A 23,895-nucleotide genomic window follows, 5' to 3' on the forward strand; every position below is an offset into this window, starting at 1 on the left:
GCAGAGCCTGAGCCAACACTAGCTGTCAGAACACCATTGTCATCTATTGGGTTAGAAATATTTAAGCCATCTGATGTTTCAGCCTGGCATCTTGACATAACAACAGTCTTGGAAACAACAATAAATTTGCACATCGAGGAGTCTGTTCAAAATCATAGAGGCTGACAGAGAAATAGAAGAAACTGTGCAGAAATGTTTGTTTGTGATACTGGAAAGACAGGATCATGATCTCCAAGAGCATCCTTCTAGTGCACCAACTCTGCTGTCAGGGTTGAAGCACCAGAGGCAACAGCCACTTCACTGAACTGAAAGATTTTTCATATTCATTTGCAAATGTTATTGTTGTCCTTATTGTGAAAAAAAAAATGAAAATAATCCCTTTGGTCTTTGGGGAGAAAAAAAAAGAGTCACCTTGTGATATATTTGGAAGTGCCAAGGTTCTGCAATTTTCACCTGCTGGGAGATAGTGCTTGGTGCTTGGCAGGTGCTTGGCACTTGCCATGGTGAAGCTCTTGAGACAGGCTCTGCTCACAGTTGTACTAGGCAAATATAACATAACTTTGCTGGCTGGCACTGACTGAATTATCCCAGATGAAATTTAAAGTAAGAGCAGAATCTCTCCTTTTATTTTTTTGAAGCAACACAGCATTACAATGGTATTGTTAACGTTAGAACAATTTTGCAAGATAGCAAAAGAACATCCTGATCTTACTGCTGTGAGCTCCTACTCAGCAGACAATTGCGTCCTATTTTAGAATAGGGTTTTTAAACTGTTCAAAGCAATGCACAAGCAATAACTTCTAATGGCTTAAAATGGAATTTTATAATGCTAATGTCTTCATATTACAGATGTAATGCATCTAGAGAGCAAAGATTTCTATTCAAATCCATTTCAGCTTTCAAAGATATTTGCACCAGAATTTTCCATTTAGGCATCTCTAATTTCAAGACTTCAGAATGTGCTGCTGGGAAAGATGCAGGTTAGTATGAACTCTACTTTATAAAGGCTCCTGCAGTTATGTTACAGTTCATCTAAATTATTAGTCTGTTAGTCAGCTATGTTTTTACAAAGAAAAGAACACACGAACAAACAAAGTTATTCAATCAGTCCAGCAATTTAGCAAACACTTCCATGCCACGCTAAGAGAATACAGCAGCCCCCCACTTTACTTTTGGTGAGTGAATGACAAGTTCTGAGCAGGTTAGCAACCCAAAGGGCAGGACCATAGCGGCCTATCACTATTCTCAGAAGCAAGGGGTGGGCACCAGCCACTTGTGCCAAAGAAGGCTGAGAACAGAAAGAAAGTGAAAATAGAGTGTTTCCAGATGTCTTGTATCGTGTCTTGTACTTGCTTGAGAAAGATGTACCTGAGATATGATGCCCTGGAGAGCTGAAGACACAAACCCAGCTTTCTTAAATTGACTCATTTTTTCCCCTGTCACTAGCAACCCCAAAAAATTAAAATAGATGGGAGAGGGAAGAAAAGCATACAACTTTCTTTTCAGACATGCCTATTATTCCACTTTTCAGACATGCCTATTATTCCACAATCTACTAACCTAATTGCAGCCTATTTTGCATTATTCACCTTTTTTTGTCATTTCTTTTTCAGTCAGCATTGACTAATAAGTATGTTTTAGGATAGTCTGCATCACAACAGTACCTTTATGTCCCACTGCTTCCTCTTTCAGACTTGACTCCTCTCTCCCCTCCTACTCAGACCTTGTTAGTCCTTCTCTTGTTCCTAATTTGAAGATCTCAATGAGCAGGAATTACATGTCTCAGCAATAAACATGATCTCACAGCAACACAAAGAAGAGGATGAACAAAATAAAAATTACAGTCTGGTGAAAGCTCCCTTGACAACTACAGCTCCACTGACAGGCGCCACTAAAATAATAGGAATGATGCTTCAAAACAACAGTCAAGAAAACGTTATGAAAGAGAAAAAAAAACATTCTAAACGGATCTTTTCAAATGCAGATTCCACTGCCAAATGAGGAGAATGAGAAAAATGTTCTTTATTATAGCAGAGTCATATTTAAATTCTGTGAGATTATAGAAAACCACCAAAAAAGCGAGTACAACCTGAAAGATCCTGGAGCCAACAGTCCATTTCAGGAATGCTAGAATGATGCAGAACAGACAGAATGATATTTTGGGGGTGGAGAGGAGGCATGGAAGGTGTTCTCTCATCAGAAAAACTTGAATGGCTTCCAACTGGGTGAATAATAAAACTCATGTTGACTTCAGTGAAACATCAGGCATTTGCAGGCTTGCATCTGAATAACTACCACTACCCAGGTGACAAGCTGCATAGCAAAGAAGCCAAGAGATTAATGAAGGTGAAAAATTATGGCCCACTACTAATGATGTTCTGTCCAAGACAGAACTAAGGCAATGGTCATGAAGAAAGTCTGTCTACAGGCTTAAGGAGGTAATTAGAAAAAATCTATAGCCTTCCTCTGCCAGTAATGCTTAAATGCAAACAAGCTACTTAGGCACATTTTCCACCTTAGCTTCATAACTATAAAATGGGGAAAATTGCTGTAAGTACTGGTGTGGTCAGTTCTTTGGTGGTTAGAAGGTATTTCAAAAGCCCCAGACGGATCCTGTAAAATCCTGCAGCAACCGCAGTATCTCCCAAACTACCTAAGGCTCTTCAGCAGGCAGAAAAAGCAGCTTTGTGGAGCAGAGGTGGAGACCAAACTGCGCAAAAGCTCCTGGCTAGAGTCAGTTGGGGCAGAGTGAGAGGGCAGAGAAAGAGATGGCAGAGACAACAGGGCAGGCAGGGCAGAGAGGAATAAAGTGCACAGCATGAGTGGTGCTTTGATGGGGCACATTTTATTTTCTTGGTATTTTACATTCCTGTTGTAAAGTACTACTGGTAACACAGAAAGGTCATTGCCTAAAAACTCCAGCCACAAGTGCACAGGCAACATCGTGTTAGCAGAAACAGACACTTCTCCCCTAGTACTGAATGCACTCTCAGAGCTCCAGAAGTTTGGCTTAGGGTCCTGGGCTTCTATTCCTCTCCAGGGACAGATGAAATCTGCAAGACAGCCACGTATTTCTCCTCCATTTTATTCCACACACTCAAGACACCTAATAAATTTGCTTTGAGTTTTCATTCTTCCCTAAAACAAAGGAAAAGCTAAGAACCAGAAATATCTTTTTCCTCCCTGGTGGCCTGGCAGAGACACATGTAGGACTGTTTCCCACTTTTATATAATGAGATTGAACCCACCCACCCACCCCCAAACAAACAAACAAACAGATTTCACAGAAAAAGATACAGGGACTCTGCCATTTCTTGCCAGAAGCACTGAAACCAAAAGCACACCAGGACTGAGAATAAAACACTAAATAGTTATATAGATAACAAGAATGTCCTAATAGTAAAGAAAAACAATACTCAAAATTTTGAAAGGCATGTAAATGCTGAAGATACAGCCAGCCAGCTTTTTCGTGCTCACTGGGACTAAAGAGTAACTTTTGCTCGGAGGTTATTCTGCATCTATATACTATAGTTTCTTGCATGTGTCTTCCTAGTGTGAAGACACAAAACCAGTCCCTGAACAGACTGCACGGCTCACTACTCCGCTCCAATGTGACAATACAATTGTCCCTGTTCTTTCATCTAGCGTCCGAATTCGAGAGCACTCTGGGCTCCTCAGCCCTGGGAAATTAAGATGTGGATTAGTTTTGGAAGAAGGACGAGTCAGATTAAACAGTGATTCGGCTATCGGGCACGGACAGTTCCCGGAGCCAAACCTGGGGATATTGAGACCAGCATTTGGGAGCGAACAGACGGCTTGCTAAATCGTATTCTGCGTGTGACCTGGATGAGACGTACTGAACCAAACCCCAGCCCAGGGCAGCAGAGTAGTGATGCGACCGGAGTTATTCGCACTCCGTGTGCCACGGCCACTGCACGCCGAGCTGCCAGCACCGAGCGTGGGGCAGAGACCAGGGAAGCCCCCCGTGCTCCAACCCGCCCCAGATGTGGAGGTCTTGCCTGTTGCAGGGGCGACACCCCCCAGCCCAGCATCCCCAAACTTCAGACCTCAGAGGAGGAAGCACCTCTCCCTGCCTTCTTCCGAGCTACATGTCAGAGAAAAATACGCCCCAGCGCCAAAGGCACGCCAGCTGCCGAAGGGGAGTAAGAGCAAGGAGCCACTTACGGGGATGTGCACTCGCAACATGAGTTTCTTCTGGCTGGAGCTTTTCCTGCCACTGCTGCTGCTGCTCCTGCTGGAGGCATCTTTCTTCTTGTCCATGGCAGTGCTTCCCATCCCTTCACCCCGGCGTGGTGCTGGGCGATGGATCTGGAGAGGAAGGCTCCTCTTCCACCTCAACCCACCGTCCCACCCGGCGGCAGTTACTGTTACTCCAGGCTTCCTTCTTATTTTCTTTTTTTTTATTTTCCTTTTTTTTTTTTATCCTTTCTTTTTTAATGGCCTTAGGAAATTGGGGGGGGGGGGGGGGGGGGGAGGGGGGTGGAAAAAGGAGGGAGACAGCAGGAGGGGGGAGGATGGGAGAAGCAGAGGGAAGGGGAGGAGTTTCTCCAGCTCAGGTCTTTAATCCCAGCAGTGAGGTGTCAGGGGGACCTTCTCAAGAGCATGAGATGCCCTTACAAACGCAGCTCTCTTTCTCACTCTTCCGCCCTTTCAAAAATATCCGGAGCATCCTTGGGGGGGGCGGGAGAGAAAGTTTCCTTCCCCTCGCCCAGCCCGGCCGCGCTCTCCCCGAAAGAGAGAAAAAACCAAACAACTCCAAAACACCCAAACGCCGCATAAACCCGAAAAGGGGAAGGCGCTGGGGAGGCTCCCGGCAGCCCGGCGGCGGCGGGGGGGCCGGGCAGCGGAGGGAGCGCGGATGCCCCGCGAAGAGGCCGGCGAGGAGGTGGAGTACCCGGGCGCTGCCAGGAAGAGCAAACTGAGCACAGTGCGGTTCTCCCCCGGTCCTCCGCATGTGCAGGGCGCGCAGCAGCCCGGCCGCCTGCCCTGGCTCCCGCTCACGCCGGGCTGCCCTGCGGAGCCAGGGGGACTGAGGCTGTGCCGCATCCCGCGGGCCGCCGCAGCATGAGGTGGGCGAAAGGCTGGGTTTCACCTTGCCAGGAGCTCCCAAAGGCAGCGCGGTGCCTGCCCTTCCCTCACCACCTCACGGGCCGGGTTCTCGCTTCCTTCTGGCCATGCCCCAAAGAAGGGTCATTCCTTCGGGCAGCGCTGCCGGGCCGCAGCGCTCCCGGGCCGCAGCACCCTGCGCAAGCTGCTCTGCGGAGCCCGCCCGGCTGCTGCACCGGCCCCGCCGTGCAGGGCATAGCGCCGGGACCCGGATCCGGCCCTGCCGGGCTCGCTCCCGCGGGGCAAAGCCACAGCGCTGCCCCCCCGCGCTGCCAGGAACTTGCGCCGAGCCCAGGAGGGCCCCAGACTACTCTCGAGCACAGATTTTTCCGCTCCCTCCCTCCAAAAAGCCTTCAAAACGCGAATGCAAATCAGTCGAGCCAAAGAGGCAGATCACACCCCGCAGGCAAACGAATTTGGCGTTCCAGAGTATCAGAAAATGAAAAGCTTTCAAAATCCACTTCACATGTGGCTGCACCGGTTGCAGCTATAGAGCACACCCATGCCAATGCCACCCCTGCTGCCAGGCATTCTTTCAGGGCTGAGATTCTGGACAGCTAAGAGAGAAAGATTGTTTTGCTTTAAAACAGCAAGTGGTTTTCATACACATAGAATCACAGAATCCCAAGGGTTGGAAGGGACCTCAAAAGATCATCTAGTCCAACCCCCTTGCAAGAGCAGGGTAACCTAGAGTAGTAGCAAATACGAGTTTGGGGGTTAGAAGTGACTCCTCCTTCCTTGACAACCTCTACACCATTTTGCACTGCCTGAATTTTACAGTTAGACCAAGCCCATTGCAGTCATTGACCTTGATCACACTATTTGAACACAGATTTTCCCTGGGTTCAAAGCTGTGCATATATGTGTTCACAGCATCTACACCAGAGTTACCTCTAATAAGTCTTATGGGACTCTATAAACCAATGATTTATAAGCCTTGAGGTCTTATGGGACTCTATAAACCAATGATTTATAAGCCTTGAGGGAAGAAGGGGAAGTGTTTTCCACAAACATCTTCGTATCTTCTGAAAAAAAAAATAGGATTGTGATGGCTATCTTCAAGAAATGCACCAATTCAGATTCATTCCTCTCCTTGTGGAAGTCTCAGGATTTATTAGATGCAAAGCTAAGTCAGGTATAAAGTCTGTAGCAACTGCTCTAAAACCATACAGAATCAAATAAAAATACGATCCCTCTTCTTTAATGTTATATATAACTGTCCTATAGGTTCCTACAGAATGTCATGGAAGGAAACAGACCCAGAAATGAGATCACAGCAATTAGCACCATTGTCACCAGATCTGAAAAGGATAAAAAGAGGAGCTGGTCTGTAACACCTGCTTTCCCTCAACATTTATATAAACACTTCTGCCAACACAGTGCTGCTGCCAAGGAATTTGGGTACAGCTGACCCCTGGAAAAAAGGAGTGAGAAAATTACTAGTAAGGATGTCTACCAAAAAATGTCACGATATTTTTCATTGCTAATATGCTCTTGAAAGTTAAAAAATAAGGAGGAAAAAAAGGCAGTTTCTTTAAGAGGATTTTAGCACTAGGTATCCTAAGCAAGCAAGACTCCTGGCTGTTATTTATTAAGTTAACGAACATTTGAGGTGGAATTAAATCTCTCATATTTATATAATCCTTCCCTTATTCATGCAGAATTGTTCCCTATTATTATGTTAATAAATAATTATATTTTCCATATTCAGTATTTTAGATCTACAATTATTCCTTTTCTTCTTGTAGATTATTTATAGAATTTATGGTGGACAATGTAAAGTGAGTGTCAAGGAGTAACATAAAGGCTGTATGACCAAACTCCCAAACCTAAATAATGAATCAGCCCCCCACCCCCCAATATTGCCTCAAGCATGTTTATAACTGTAATAATACCACAAGGTGGAGTTATTCTTATTTTTCTCCTTTGATCCCTAAGATCCCAAAGCTGACTTTTGATCTTTCAGTTGTATTTTAAAACTTTTCATTGAAGCTCTAGGATTAGAGATGCATCAAAACCAAAACAAAACAAAACAAAAAGACCCACCAAAGCCCAAATCCTCCTACAGCTGCTGGACTTCAGGGCCTTGACTCCCCACAAAATGAAGCGTTAATAAGACCCTGCTATAAAATAAAGGAATTGCCAATATTTCTGACAGTAAGACATCGTGGGTTTATCCTTCTATTATCTTTCAGGGACAAATGCAGCTAACATATGAAAAAGCAGCATCATGAATACTTTTAACTTAAATTAAATTAACTTAAAATTAATTTTCCCACATGGAATCCTGGCAGTTTGACTCCTCTCAACTGTGTTTTCAGTGGCGTGCAACATCTAAATTACTAATTTTGCAGACAAATAGGTACCAAAATACTTTGAGAATATCAACATAAGTACTTAGAGGTTTCATGTGCTCTCAAGGCTAACCGGAAGAACATCTCAAATACACCAGCCACATTTTTCTGCTCTCTAATAGCACCCACATTTCCAAGCCATACCTGTAATCCAGCAGAAGAAGCATGTGCATTTTGGACAACACCACATCACAGGACTTGCCTTAGTTATTCCTTAAAAACAGTTTGAGTCAATTTTTCCATTATAAATTCCCAGAGTACATTCCTAAGTTTATAAAATAGTCATAAAACTTTGCTCTCAGCCTTGATTGCATCAACTGCAGTTGCTGTAAGTAAAATGTCACCAGCTACCTTTAGTGCTAAAATTTCACATGCAATATAGAGAGGTTTTTGTAAAGACTTAAAGTGAAAAAGTGTGCCTAAAAGAAGTGGTGCATGGGGAGAATTATGAGAGTTGCTGGTGGCTTTAAATCTTTATTGAAACCAGCATTTTTTGCTAATGCTTTAAAGTATGTTGTTAGTAATATTGCCAAGCACTCATGTATTGTATTACAGAAAAACTATCTGTGAAAATAACTATTATTCTTTCTCTTCAGATGACATATTAATGTTACTGTGAGGATTTAATGTAGATATTTCACATATGCAATCTATAAGTATTTTGCAGCCACAAAAACCTGAAGAAGTCCCATTCTTGGGCACTAAATTTCCCACTATAAATAATGCCTGTATTTTACCAGGATAAATAATGTAACTTCTCAGATCAACCACCTTATGTCTTATGTGTGTGTATACATATATTCTTACTTGTGGCTCTCAAACATTTTAAAAAATGTTTTCAGGATTTAAAGCACAAATCCTTGAAAATAAATATATCTTGAGGTCTGGATGCTGAAGAACTTGTTTGGCTCTTACTGGTAGCCCAGCACCTATCACAGCTGTTTTTCTCTCTATTTTCTTGTTAGGCTACCCTTTGTCCAAGTTGGTCTCTGTAGTTCCTCTTCTGCCTATCCCTTCCTGCTCTGCTTCAAGTTCCACCTCTTATTCTCACCTTTCTGTTTTTGTTCTCCATCTTTCTCTGCTTTATACTTTGCTGCTCAGTTTCTTGAGCATGCATGAAGTCAGTTGTTCAGTTCCTCTTCAACACATTTATTACATTGAATTCAACCTTGCTTCATAGGGATGCTTAATTTAATCAGCAGCCCAATGTAAGTAACATGATGCAGCATTAGGCTGCAGTAGTCAATGCACAGTCCTTTCTGTAAAGGCCAGAGAGGACACGCACCCCTGCATCTGCCTGCCCATACTCACACTATCACCTGATACATGCTGACACTCAACACAGTGCAGGGAGCAGTTTTCAAGTTTTATAGTGAACATGAGGAAATATCTGAAGATGGCTAAATTGTCTTCCATTGGGAAATTTGCAGGGGAAATTGCAGGCCTGCCAGTGGCAGAAATAAGGCGAGATACTGAGGCTAATGAGGGAGGAATTGCTGCTCCCCAGAAGGTCCGCAGGAATGTAACAGCAGAAAGGACTAGCAAATGTTTATATTGACGGAGATAGGTTGTGTTGTCAAGTGGCTGTTCTTCCTCTCCAGGCTGTCAGACGCCTTCTGGTACACTAGTCGTTACTGAGATAAATTCTGTCTCATCACCTGAAACCTAGCAGCACTTGGTGCTGTTCTAAGGCTGACTGCTTTGGTTGAACCATTCTGTCCTACAGTTGTCTCCCTCTTGCTTACACCATTTCTGCTTGTGTGCTGGTCACTCCAGAGCTGCTGCACTGCTTCATCCACTGAAACAGCAAGTTGTCTTGCCATCCAGAGACCACAGTGCAGAGTGTGAAGTGAGAGAGAACTTTCTGGGCTGTTTCTCTAATTTAATGTAACTACTAATTTCTTTCCAAACAGCCAAATGCAAGGCAGGTTTTGTTTCTTTCCTAAAAGCGTTTCAGTTGCAGCTCTTGTGCAGCTTCACAATTGATCATGGGTATCAAAAGGTTTCAGAATTCTTTGTTTGAAATGAATAGGCCCATGCAATGGATTAATTTTGTATACAGAGAGCCATAGCACGGTTGGCATGAGCACTGGTGCAAGTATTGGCAAGAGACTCCCCTTTTTGTCAGCTGCAGTGGTTGCCTTACTATCTCCCATCTTCACCGCCCCACAGCCATGGTGCTCCCACATACTCCATAGTTGACCCCATACTCCATAGTAACTGATACCATAAGAACAGATGCACAGTAAACCAAACAGGTGCATGATGAGAGGGACTCTTCATCAGGGACTGTCTGTATTGATAGGACAAGGGGTTTAAACTTAAACAGGGGAAGTTCAGGTTAGGTATAAGGAAGAAATTCTTTACTGTAAGGGTGGTGAGGCACTGGAACAGGTTGCTCAAGGAAGTGGTGAATGCTCCAGCCCTAGCAGTGCTCATGGCCAGGTTGGACAGAGCCTTTTGCAACACGGTCTAGGGTGAGGTGTCCCTGCCCATGACAGGGGGATTGGAACTAAATGATCATAAGGTCTTTTCCAACCCCTAACCATTCTATGATTCTATGATGTGACCTGAACTCTGTTGTGTGGTTCACATTAGTGCCAGCACTGTACTGTAGACTATACTGACAGGTAAATTCAGGTTCTAATCTACATCACTGTAGTGTAAGAGTAAAATAAGAATAATACTCTCAGTGTCATCTTTGCATAGAAAGTAAGTAAGTGTTTGGGAGACCTGATTAGGTACAAACATGAAAAACACATTTTCTTTTTTGAACCATGACAGCTTGATAAAAGACCTTGAAGCTGATTTTTCAAGGTTCACACAATGTCAGTTGGTTCTGAGAGCAAGGAGAGCCTTCCAATGACCAAAGTACCTTCTGAGATAAACAGTTTTTGTAATATTGGTCTCTGTACAAAAAAAATCCATTAACTGGAACGATGAGCTGTTCAGCCTCAAGTTTTCTTAGTACTGAAGAATCAGAGAAGAAATGGACAAAGTCCTATAAAGTATCTAATTTCCTCCTTACTGATACAGGAAAAAATCTTTTGTATCTTCTACTGATTTTGATTCAGACTTTCTGGCTGTTAGACAGATGCAATACTTAGTGCTTTTGATTTGTATATATAGGCCTGCAAGTTAGACAGATAACCTCAATCAAAATTTAATGTAGCAGATTATATGCAAAAGCAGTGGAAAGATTCTCATTTCCCATAGCTTGATTTTTGTCAGTCCTGCCAATTAACACAGAGAAGTACAAATAGGTTTCCAGAGGACTCTGCTTTTCATTTTCTTTTCCAACAGTATGTGTAATGCAGTACATTAGCTAAAAGAGCATTTAAAGAAGGCAGAGGCACAGCTCTACCAGATTGTGTGGGCACGGGAACAAAAAGTGTTTTCGGCAGTAAAAATCTGAAAATATTTCCATGTTCTTCCTAGTGAACTGGGAAGAATTCAGAGAGCTGAAGAATTACAAATGCACTTTCTGTGACCCTTCTAACTGGGTGATAATCTCAGAATTTATTCCTTGGCATAGAGTGTTTTGGGGCTCAGAGAGCACAGTAGGCCATAGGAATGCTTGGAGCAAAGGGGGTGAGACTGCCCCAAAACATCAACCTGTTACTGCTCGATGGTTCAGATGTAAAAAGAGGTGAGGCTTCCAAAAGCAGTGAATTCCAGGATAGGCTGTAAGATCTCAAAGGAAATAATTTTTGCATGTTTAGCTTCAAATTTATTATGCTGCAAAGTGTTGGTAGCAAGATGTTAGATCCTGGCTTTCCTGCATGCCCAGGCTCTCTGAAAACAAAACCAAAGCTGCTCCGCAGTCTTTTCAAGGCCTGTCAGCAGACCACTTCCACAGGAAGAGACAAACACAATGTCCTACTATACTACTGTTTTCAGCAGAAAATGAGTGATACAAGGAGGAATGCTCTTGACATTGCACTGAGGTGTATAATGATGAAGGTACCAAGGGCCATAATTACTAGAAATCATTCTGACACATGAATGGGGATTGATATATCCAGTTAAGACTGCAGAGTGTGCATTACCATAGAAACGATGGAATTCCCAAATATGCATGTATTTGTAATGTAGTAGGCACAGATTTAACACGTGATTTTTCAAATCAGTCTGAGATTCAAAGCCAGATGCACGGCTTTAAATCTCTCCAATAGTCTTAGAAAATTGTAAAAATGATGGTAAAGGATGATTTACAGTAATCTAATGTCAGGAAGAACATTTGATTTGAAATATCTCAAATAACTGTATCATTTTTCTTAGGATGATGGCCTGAAATATTACCAGAAGAATTTTAGAAGAAAGGGATGTCTAGAGAAGACCCTAAAACAGAAATGTTCTCCCCACACTGAATCCAAGGAGGTCTCAACAGATGGTAGTTAGTGTGATTTAGTGTAGCTTCATTGAGATTATTAATTTTTTCTCCATTAAAATTTTGATACAAAGTGCCTGAACTTCAAAGTCTTCAATGAAAAATTAAAACTTTACACTACAGATGCATATAAACTCAGTAGATGTATGTAAGATTAAAAGTAAATTAAATTAAATTAAAGAAAAGGAATGGATCAAGGAGAAATTCTAGGTCTTGGAGGATACAAGACAAAGGCAAAAAAAAATCATTAATTGATTGTATTGTCACTGATGAAGAGGTTATAGTTGAAATGTTCCTAGGTAGAGCATGAAGTAACATATGACATGCACAAGGTACAGTTAACATGAACCCAGAGTTTGCAATGAGATTCTTTCCCACTGAATGTTCCCCATAAAATGAAAACCAGTATGAAAAAAATAGTTCTTCCCTTCATAACTGGTATGTGATAGGTTCCCATTTTGAGCCAACTTCATTACTTAAAACAGAAAGCAGTCAATCTTCCCAGTTCTCCGGGTACTCAGCACTGTGGGAGGAGCACAGAGAACAGAAGTCTTAGATTTATGTTATTTTAAGTCAAATTGACTTCTCTTTTGTGCTGTTTACTCCTTATTCGGCATTCCAGTGATGATTGGTGTTCCACAGGGGTCAATATTGGAACTGGTGCTGTTCAATATCTTTATTGGTGATATGGGGGACAGTGGGATTGAGTGCACCCTCAGTAAGTTTGCCAGTGACACCAAGCTGTGTGGTTTGGTTGATATGCTGGAGGGAAGGGATAAGATCTAGAGGGACCTTGACATACTTAAAAGGTGGGCCAGTGCCAACCTCATAAAGTTCAACAAGGCCAAGTGCATGTGGGTCAGGGGAAATCCCAAGCACAAATACAGGCTGGGCGGAGAATGGAGTAAGAGCAGCCCTGAGGAGAAGGACTTGGGGCTTTTGGTCAATGAGAAACTCAACGTGACCTGGCAATGGGTGCTTGCAGCCCAGAAAGCAAACTGTATCCTGAGCTGCATCAGAAGAAGTATAATCAGCAGGCTGAGGGGGGTGATTCTGCCCCTCTACTCCACTCTCATTTAACCCCACCTGTAGTACTGTGTTCAGCTTTGGGGCCCCCAAAATCAGAAGCACATGGACCTGTTGGAGTGAGTCCAGAGGAAGCCATGAAGATGAGGCCTCCTCTGGGTGCTGGAGCACTTCTCCTACAAAAACAATCTGAGAGAGTTTGGCTTGTTCAGCCTGGAGAAGAGAAGGTTCCAAGGAGATCTTAGAGCAGATTCCAATGCCTAAAGGGGCCAACAAGAAAGCTGGAGAAGGACTTCTTACAAGGGCATGTAGGAATAGAACAAAGGGGAATGGTTTTAAACTGCAAGGGAGTACATTTGGATTAGATATCAGGAAGAAAATCTTCCCCATGAGGGTGGTGAGGCACTGGCACAGGCTGTCCAGAGAAGTTTTGGCTGCCCCATCCCTGGAAGTGTTCAAGGCCTCTTCCTGTGGAAGATTTTTTTTATTGCGCAGCAGTAAGCTCTACTGAACATTATTCTATCATCTGAACTGACAGTAGAATTATCAGTTATCCAGAATTATCAGACTTATGAATATCTGAACAGGTGTTTAATATCTAGAAGATAATAATGACAAGCATTTTGTGCCTGGGAACTCCAAATTGGAATGGTAACATATCTGTATTTTGACTAGCATATTCTACTAGAGTAATTAAATAGCATCTAACTAGTTAAGAATATAGGAGAACCGTCCATATGTAAAAATCACCATAAACAGGTCTAATTTTATAGTAAAGGTAAAGCCAAAGCAGACATACAGAATTGCTAATATGCAGACATGAACATATGTGCATATGTGTCATATATACCTCAAACCAGTCTTAAGCATTCCATATAAAATTGGCCCCAAGGTAACTATATTTTCTAGGGAGGAAGAAGTGTTGATAGTTTTTGCTGGAAGCAGGCCATTAGTTACTAAGTTGGGGCTAATCCTGCAATCTTATCATAACAGAAGTTTTGTTTTTATCAAGACTTCAGGATCCACATTAAAAAAATATTATCTCACTGCCAAAACAAAATGCAAAGTACGGGGTACAATGTGCTTGATTTAATGGAATATTCAGATTTGTTACTCAGATGCAACTCTTAGACACTTGATACTCAGAATGTACTTTTCGGTGTTTGGACTAACAATTACACTATTCTTCACATCCGTAAAGTTTGCTATCGTTCAACTCAGCAGCAAGACTTGACTCAGGAGAATGGAAACTCAGACATTTCATCTGAAGCTGTACAGATACGAAGGGACAACTCTTTCCATTCATCTCTTCAGAATCTGACAGTAAACCCTTAGCAAAAGGCTACAAGAATACAGATGTCCCACAGAATAAGGGCAACCTCATGAAAAGTATTCTGTTTTTTAGCACTAGAAGAGAAACTTAGGAAATCCTAATACCCAAACAAGTATATGTCTAATGTCACACAAATATTCACATTTGTGTGGATACAACTTTTCACACAAAAAAGTCACAACTTCAGTGGTACTGTTGAGTGAAGGATATAATTTTTTTATCTGCAAAATTTTTACCTCTCGGTAATTCTTTGCACTATAAAGCTGCTTCATTATTTATTCTCCAGGTGGACAATTATAAAGTTGATCGAGATCGTCCAGATAGTATATGCTGATTTTCTCTTTAATATCTGCTATGAGACACCAGATACTCCAAGTTATGAAAGCCAAATCAAAACAAACCCCCAAAACTGAGGAACTGCTTGAAGCAAATAAAAAGCTCTAGGTATCAAAGCATTGCTGGGCAGGAGGAAACATGTACTTTTTCCTTGAAGAAAACTGGAGAGCACTGGAATTACAGCTTTATAAGCTCTTTCAAAAAGCATCAGCCTGACTCTGAGAGTGATCTCAGCTCCAGCTCAAATTAATTAAGATGAAATCTGAAGTTGATACAAGAACAAATGGAAAAAAAAAAACCTGGCATGTATACATTTAGTCGAGGAATTAAAAGAAGTTTCTTATATATAAGAGAAAGCAAGTTCTGGAATGGATTTTCAATGAGAAACAGGGGCAAATAATAAAATAGCAGCAATATATTCATGACAGGGATTATATACTATATGATACGGGTAATAACAGGTGACTGGAATATGTTCCCACACAGAATGTATTCTCAGAATTAGGTCCAACAAGTTGTGACTACCAAAAGATTAGTGTTGGATTCACAGTTGTATACGACAACCGAGTCTGCCCTGCCATTATGTTGCTCAAATATAGCCCCCAGCTTACATCTTACTCAGAGGACAAAAACCTCTAAAAACGTCTAAAATCCTGGTGCTCTCAAGCTAAAAAGCCAAAATGGAAAACACCACTGATTAACTCATCCATTAAGCTCATTTTGAGTTACAAACTGAAATTAAAGAATTTACTCATTTGGGTGAAAGACCATTATTCCCTTACAATAACATGGAGAGAAATTAACTATTCAAATGCTCCAAATCCTCTGACATTTTCCCAGAATATATGTGCTTGCCCAGAAAGGAAGGTGAGTTCTCCCAAAATTCACTAGGAAAGGAGAATGACTCATTCTGCCATAGTCCTACAGACTGTGATATGATGAATACATGAGACTCTTTCAGAGGTCCTGGAAGCCAAAGAAGTGTAGCAATCGAAATGGCTTCTCAACCAAATATCAATTTGCTTGGTAAAAATTGCTGTAATGAAAGTAAATCTTTTTGTAATAGCTCAGAGTATTTTAAGAGAAAAAAATAGTCCTGTGGGGTCAAATACTTCCAGGGCACAAGACAATTCTAATTGGAGAAAAAGGAGCACAATTAAGTGAGTAACAAAAATATAGCACACAAGTTAAGGAAGGCAAACAAGTGTGGAGGCCAAATCAGTTCTCAGCTACCACTGGACATGAGAATCCCAGGCTAGGTGTCCTCTGCTACTAGTATTGATACAGTAATGCATTGTTCTCTTTGTTCTCCCAAAACACCTTCTCCTCCAAGTCAAATGTCATGATTAAGCTTCAGTTTTGTAGTGGTTTGCAGACACAGTTGTGTTAATGCTGAGCACCTCGTGGAGCCCTCAGAAACTTCCTGAAATTAAACACTGAACTTGTCTCCTGTGAATAACACAAAACCACAAACCAGTCTTTTCATGTGCCTGTATCACTTCAGATCATCCAGGGTTTTTGTAGCCTTGCAGTGAGCCAAAGTAAACCTATTTTTTGTGCATTACCATTAACCTATAAAATCTAAGATTTCTCTTTTGTTAGAAGGGTTTTGTAGCCCTTGGTGATAAACATCGGTGAACATTTTAAAATGTGCCTATTTAAACTTGGCATGAGTATTCTGCAGATGTTTCTTTTTTTAAGTGTTCCCCCAAAGTGTTTGCATGCTTTCTGCAAAGAAAATAAATAGAACATTATGGCACGACAAGTTGGTCAATTATTAGCCTTTGCATACCCAGATCACAGCCCTTTTTTACAAGGACACATGTTAATATATAATAGAGGTGTATTTCAGTTCTTTTTAAATTGATTTTTCAGACGCATATTTTAATCTTATGAGGTCAGCTGGAAAGTTGACCAGAGAGGCCTTTCAGCAAAATGAGCCACACGTGAGAAATACAACTGGAGCTAAACATATGAAGAAGTCCCAGGCTGGCATCCGACATACACCCCCCAACCGCACTTAAGTCTGGGTAAACTGTCCATAATGGTCTTAAACTGTGATTCTAACATTTCTCAGATAAGAGAGATGCAATAAATGTCAAATGTACAACTCGCTTTTTTCAGGTGACTGGTGCCTACCACATTGGTGACTATCCCTGTGAGCTATTTAATATACAATCATCATTGTATGGGAATGAAGTGGGGAAACAGCAAACAAGTTTAATCTGATTTTGTGCATAGGAAATGAGGTGGCAGGGAACATGAAATGGCCAGGCAAAGTGCACACAGCAATCAAAATTTTTGTGGCTACATTCAGAGAAAGAACTAGGAAAATGTGTGAAAGGTTTTATTCTGAGATGGATTAAGGCAAATCAGAGCATTGCAAACCAAAATATTCCTAACATATAGCCACAGATAAAATTGACCAGAGAAAAAATAGCAGAAATTTAGAGAACAGTAGACAGAGAATAGCAAATTGACTCCTGCAGCCTGAAGACAAAAACTGAGCCAAGGAGCCAGAGACCAAGATTTAGTCTGGACTCACCTGGCTCACTGGGGCAATTTTGATAAGATACAAGAAAATTGTATCAGAACAGTCCAGTTCCGCCTTCAACAGACTGCCTGGACTTTGTACTGTTGTGTCAGACACAGGAAGTTTTAACCCGAGGAGGACTGTATTAGAGGTCATACTGTGCTGAGACCTCGTTTATTCTGTACCAAGTTCAAAGTCTTACAGACACCTGAAAAAGGTTACACAGAGGTGTAAAGGTATGAGGACTGTAGACTCCTATACACAGCCCTGCACACAAACCCAAAGAATACTTATATGGTACATTCAATACACCTAACGGCTAACCTCTCCTATCTCTTTGCTAAGCAGAAGTGTGAGGGGTTCAGGAGGAAAAAGGCCCTTGTAACTCGGAGTTCCTGAAACTGTCTTTCTAGAAACACCAATTCCCAGGTTTGCCATCCATTTATGTTCTAGTATTGCATTTAGATTGCTAAAAATGAGCTAATTCAAGCTGTATTTTCAAATGGAATTATAATATTTACCTCTTATTAATGAATTGCACATTATATATCTGTAAGTTCTGATTTGCTAAATTTAACACCCTGTCTGAAGGGACCTATAAAAGAAAAAAAAGCCCCATAAAACAATTCAAAATTGAAGCCAGGAATGTGTTCTAATTGAAGTATACAACAGAAAAAATAATTAGGCATTTTAAAGAGAGTCCAGAGTGTACAGAAATGACCTGATCTCCTTCATTAACATGAGTCTGAGTGTCCTACCATAAGAGATATGAAAGAGAAAGTTGCAGGTGACAAGACAGTCTGTTGAAACAGATGGTTCCAAGAGACTTTAGGCTGAAACAGCAGTTCCAGGAGACTCCAAGTAACCTCTTTATCCTAAAACATTAAAGATGTAGCCCTAAAGTTTTCTAGATGAACCAAGTCTGATATAGGCAACAGAAACTAAGTCTGTCAGCCTCTGACTGGATGAGATGCTGGAGCAGCTATGAAAGGGTTTTATTGCCAAACATAATCTTAGTAACCCATCTTGTATCTTTTTGTCATTTTCTTCATTATTGAAATTCTTGTATTCTTCAGTATTATTTTATCCCTAAACTTCTCTAGTGGTAAAGGAGATCACACACATCTGACATATGAATATAGCACTCTATTCAGCATCATGAGTCTATTACTTGGTGGGTAAATGGCAAACTCCTTGCAGGTGTACTGCATACCACTTGTGGGACTCCCACAAGTCATAAAGAGATCTACCACTGAGCTGCAAGCTTTGAGCCCCAGGCAGACAGCACAAGTTCCGGGGTTGAAAAGCTTGCTTAGCAAGCTTTAGTCCAGGTCTCCTTGGCAAGCAGTGAAGTAATGGAGGGGTTACAGATTTAGGGTCACCACTACAGTGCTATTTTTTAAGCTGACAATCTAAATTACACCTTAGCTTATACTGGTGAGATTCTCTAACATCAAGTATCTCAGGTAATATGTTAGTGAGACTCAGGTGGATTTAATTAGATCCAGAAACTTGACAGGAAAACCAGTAAGAGTTTGGAACTCTCTGGACAGATCTAGGACAGAAGCCTGAACGCAGCAAACACTTTTCTGTTTACACTGTCTTGGAGTTTAAAGTGTGTTCGTCTGCAGTTTGGGATGGGTCCACATGCTTTATGAGTTTGTTTTTCACTTTGTTGCATCAGAAAAAACCTATATATAAACCTGGAAACCTGAGATACCCAAGTTTCTTTTAGCCCTATGGACTTTAACCTGGTCATACAACGCATGCATACATGCTATTGAAGAGTAAAGTTTCTACCTCTTAACAGTTGTGAGGAAAACCTCAAGAATTTGATCAGTACAAACAGGTGTGCAAGGAACCGGAAATAAAAATACTGAGACCCCTGTATTAGCTTAAATGCCCCCTAATGGCATTCTGAAAGCTATCATTGTTAAGTTAGTTTATCATTAACTTATTAATACACTTAACAATTATATTTTTTGTTCATTGTTGTTTGCCTAAGAAAACAAAGACAGGTCAAGACTTAAGCACAAATGCCTTGGCAACCCAAACTGTATGATGTATCTGCTATTGTGCCACATTCTCTATCTTCCAGTCAGAAGGAAACCAAACTAGCAGAATAACTGACATATCCTCCGGGAGTTTTCTTACAGTCAGTTAGACAATGTCTACTGCAGTGTTCAAGGCCGGGTTGGATGGGGCTTTAAGCAACTTGGTCTAGTGGGAGGTGTCCCTGCCCATGGCAGGGGAGTTGGAACTAGATGATCTTAAGGTCCTTTCCAACCCAAACCATTCTATGATTTTATGATTCTATGATCCCCTTGCCCCCTATCCCCAGCAGGGACCCAATCCCATTTGGCTCATTCACCATCCCTGAGATTAGCAGCCTGAGGCAAGAGCGAAGAAAGCAACAGAGTCCTCCCATGTGGGAGTTTTGCCCAAGAGAAATTTTAGGGGGGTTAAGTTCTGTACTACTGTTTTATCATTTGTAACCCAGGACTTGTAAGTCTTCTCTATATCAAAGGGCTGTGGAATGATAAAACGTTTAACACAGATACAATACAGTAATAACACAATATTCTACATATTCATGAAACATTCTCCGGGAGCCTAACAGAATCAGACAAAAATGTTTTTAAAAGCCATAGGCTGGAAGAGCAAAGCTGTCTTTTCCTTCTGTTCTAAGTCAGCTTTGGCAGGAATGGATATACTGCAGACAGCACAAAATAATTTTTCTATTTTCAAATGTGAAAAAGAGTAAGAACTTTGTTACAGGAATACTGCATTATAAAAGGATAATCTGAGAAAGCACATGTCGTGTGGTTTACAGAAATATCACTGACATCACAGTTTCTCCTGGTTTTGTTCAGGCTCTCTCCTGGACAGCATGTAGGATATCAATGATCTATATTATCTGTGAACAGACAAACATTTAATTCCAGGTGAATGCTTTTGTCTATGGAGAAGCCCACTGAAGTCAGCAGAGCTCACTGCACAAAAAACCATGGTACTTTTAGTCTAGCTACAGCATTAGAATTTTTCAGAACTCTTCAGCATATGATAGTGCTCCAAAAGCAACATGTAGCAGCTAGGGACAGGCAGCTAAATAATTTTAAAACCAGGCCCATATCATCATATATGACTAAAACCTTCTGTCTTAAACTTTGCATGACCGGCAATGTGAGTACCATTAATCTAAGGGAATTTCTCTCTTCTGCCTGCTTTTGCCAACAATGTTGGCTAGTGAAGACTGCTGTGTGAAGGAAAAAAATATCTTGCAGCTTACCCTCTCAATTTCAACTCCTCATCCCTAGAACACACAGATTTAAAGCAACCTTTCCTGCAATACACACAAAATAAAACATCTGGCTGCCCAGAAGACCTCACCCAAGACAAAACAGTCCTTCAGTTAATCTATCTCCCTGGCTCAAACAGATGCCAGGGAATCCAGAGCCTCCAGACTTCTGGAAAGCAAGCAAATATCCTAAACCACCTACTGCTTCTTTGCTGCCTCTGATCCATAGCTGTTATGGAACTGCTAGTCCTCAGACTGATGGCTATTGGTGGTATGCTTGTATCAGCACTACCTGGCAGGATGCTGTCGCTGCTAGGATGGTGCCATTCCTCTTTGCACAGCAAAAATTAAGTCACCTCCCAGAGTGCATTTCAGAAAAGGCCAGGTAGATGAAATTGCCCCTTTGTGAAAAAGGGAGGGGGAATAAAGAAAGGCAAACAGGAATGTGCATGTACATCGTAGAGGTTTGTTTTGTTGGGGTTTTCTTTTAGCCACATACTTTTGGTGTGTTGGAAGCAAAGAAATAGCCTTTGGCTAATACCTGCATATTGAAATGTAAGTTGATCACTATCGAAAATACTTTGTGACCTAAAATGAAGCTCTGTGTAATCATCACAAGCAGCAATTAGCAAAGTGAAGAATTAAACTTCTTTAAATCACAGAATCATAGAATAGTCTGTGTTGGAAGGGACCTTTAAAGGTCATCCAGTCAAACCCCTCAGCAATGAGCAAGTTTATCTTCAACTAGATCAGGTTGCTCAGAGCCCCGTCCAGCCTGACCTTGAATGTTACCAGGGATGGGGAATCTACCACCTCTCTGGGCAACCTGCACCAGTGTTTTACCACCCTCATTGTAAAAAATACCTTCCTTATATCTAGTCTAAGTCACCATCATGGTGACTTTGTCAGATAAAGTACCCAAAAACTTTAGTTCCACTTTAATTTAAAAAGCTTAAATTGGTTTTACTTTGCATGGCCTGGTTTTCTTCATAGGGAAGGATTTCACTGTTTTATGATGCGATTTGATGGCACTGTACCAGCAATGCTCTCCACATTTCTCTGCTGTAACAACTACTCTCACCATTTCAGTCCTGAGTTTCAGTTATTTATATAGATCTCTATTACCAGAAAATCAGTCAGTTTCACAAACTTACTTCCCATCACTCCTTACCTCCCTTTCCCGTAAGTCAAATACATCTTATTCCCACTGATGAGCTGAGGGATGGAGGCACAGTGAGAAGTGATTTGTATATGGCAGTTGGTGGTCTAAGACGAAATTGAGCATACACACACAGAAATCCTGGTTGGAAGCCAAACCAGATGACCACATTTGAACCAAATCAAACTAAGTTAAATAAAGGCTTTCTGCAGCACTCAGCATGATTTATGCCTTCAAATACCATATCTGTTCCCCAGATCTTCCTGTCCAATTATTTAAAGGCTTGGTCCAACAGAGATAACATACAGAATCTGACTGTCAAAAGATCTGCTGCCAGCTGCAGTCACCTGCAGGGACTGGGAAGAAAGACATGTCTGATGATAGCATCAAGACTTTGGCTAGGACTACTAAGCTTCATAAAGCTGTCATTGTTTGAAAAGTGATGTCTGTTCCTTCTGCATCATGATGGAACCAGCAATGATCCATCCTTTGGATCTTACCCAAAGAAGGGCCAAAGAGAAACGTGAAAAACAAAGGAAATGAGCAGACCGCTGTTGCCTGCCTCTGCCCCCAACCACAACCCACACGAGCTGTTTGTTGTTTTGGCAGGAGAGCAGGCTCTTAATAAGCAAGAAGAGCTGAAGCTGGCAGAACAGCCAGAAAAGTATTTAGGGTTGTTTATGGATGAATGATTGCAGGGTGGGAAGGGCAGACATCTTCTATTTGGACAGAGCAGGTAAAGCCCTGGGGGCAGCGCTGAAAACAGAGCCCTTTACAACCAGATGAGTAACTTGATCTTGGACTGCTTTCTCTTTTCCCTCTGTGCAGACTCCAAGTTACAGTTGAGCTTTGCCTTGGAGTCCTTATTGAACATTGCATTCACAGGCATTTCTTAAGTCCTGCTATAGCCCAGAGGATGACTGCTTTAATCCTCTTTATTAACAACTCTCAGTTTTTCTGTGTTGTAGCCAAGGTTTGCTTGCTGACACAAATGGCCTTGGAATATTTCTATGGTATATTTACCTCCCTCTGATTTTATTACAGTAGTGATACTTGACACTTCTATACTACCTCCTATAAACGAGAGACAGGTCCACCACTAGTAATATAGGTGTGATACCAACCACTATGCTTAATTGCATTTTAATTCTGAGTAGGGCACAGGGAACCACTCTAAATGTGATGCCCATTTTGCACAGCTAATCATTTGTCTGAGAAACTGCTCTTATTTGGAATGTTCACCATTACCTTTATTGTGAGGATTATACCCTTTGTAAACACAGCCACTATGGGGCAGCAATACATAAGCAGTCATCAATGCACACAGAAGTGTCCTTTGCATCTCCAAGAGTCCTGATGAGGCTGGTAAGTATAGTTACCCTCTCTCTGCAGACAAGGGGGCAGATGCAAAGGTTAACAGGTTAACCCTCTGCTGTAAGCATATTTCCCCAACCAGGGTGACTTAGTAGAGACTTGGGAAGAGTTTTTGAAGGTAATGTTGAGATAAGGCAATACCAACATGCTTTAAGTAGTTTACATGTCTATTCTGAGAAATACTGTCAACAACTCATAGCTTGAGGACGTTTGAACTTCACTTGCACATGGTGCCAAATTATGTGTTCTCAGGAGGATCACGCCTACATGCAAACAGGCAAGCTGCTATTTGCCTTTGCCATTTTCCCAGAGGAAATGATGGTGCCAGACAAGTGTGAGCAGACCGACCTCATATAGTATGTCTGGCTTTGTGGTTTGTAACTCAGGAAGTAGAAATGATGAGCACTCCCACTACACTTTGTGTAACTGCCCAAGGATGCAGAAGGGTGACTCTAATCCAGGAGAGCATGAGGTACCTACCCTCTACCCAGATTAACTCTCCAGGCTCAGACACGCAAGAACTTTCCAAATCTGAATCAAGATTTTATTGGAATTTCTCACTATTCTTTATTGCCCTGGATTCCTAGAGTTTTTGCATTCAGCCTAGATGTAGATGTGGCCCACAGCTGACAATGGAGATTGTAACTGATACTAGGTTGATAATGAAGAGATAACTATTGGAACGCTTAACCATCACTTAGAGACATAAGTAAACGAAAACAATGGAGAAACTATTTTTTTCCAAGTTGGGATTCTTGCCATCAAAACAAAGACAAGGAGACCATCAAAACTGGTCTGGGTAAACTACAGAAAATTCTACCTAGCTACTTGCTAAAACCAGGGAAACAGATGTTATGATCTCTCCTAAGGATGAATTTTGAGCCAGATCTCTGACACAAAAAACTACCATGTTTCTGTGTAATGTGACAGCGTTTCTCTTGTCTTGCATTAACTATTTAACAGAT

General features: G+C 41.6%; 1 protein-coding gene across 3 annotated transcripts in view; it reads right to left on the minus strand.

The window, feature by feature from the left end:
• Nucleotides 1–23,895, minus strand: part of PRKAG2 (protein kinase AMP-activated non-catalytic subunit gamma 2) — a 243,861-nt gene that overhangs the window by 213,973 nt on the left and 5,993 nt on the right. The window contains exon 1 of one of the 3 annotated variants that reach the window (XM_061474363.1): nucleotides 4,186–4,408. The exons of 1 other annotated variant lie outside the window; for it this stretch is intronic. In XM_061474363.1, coding sequence (XP_061330347.1) covers nucleotides 4,186–4,296 — 111 coding nt within the window. In that variant the 5' untranslated portion in view covers nucleotides 4,297–4,408. Of the gene's footprint in view, nucleotides 1–4,185; nucleotides 4,409–23,895 lie in introns of those variants that run through there. One more of the 3 variants, XM_061474365.1, reaches the window with a different exon arrangement.

This window comes from Pezoporus flaviventris, unplaced genomic scaffold, assembly GCF_033815535.1.
Source record: "Pezoporus flaviventris isolate CSIRO_AGI_PZ_B2104156 unplaced genomic scaffold, CSIRO_AGI_Pfla_v1 ptg000079l, whole genome shotgun sequence".
In the NCBI taxonomy this organism is placed as follows: Eukaryota; Metazoa; Chordata; class Aves; order Psittaciformes; family Psittacidae; genus Pezoporus; species Pezoporus flaviventris.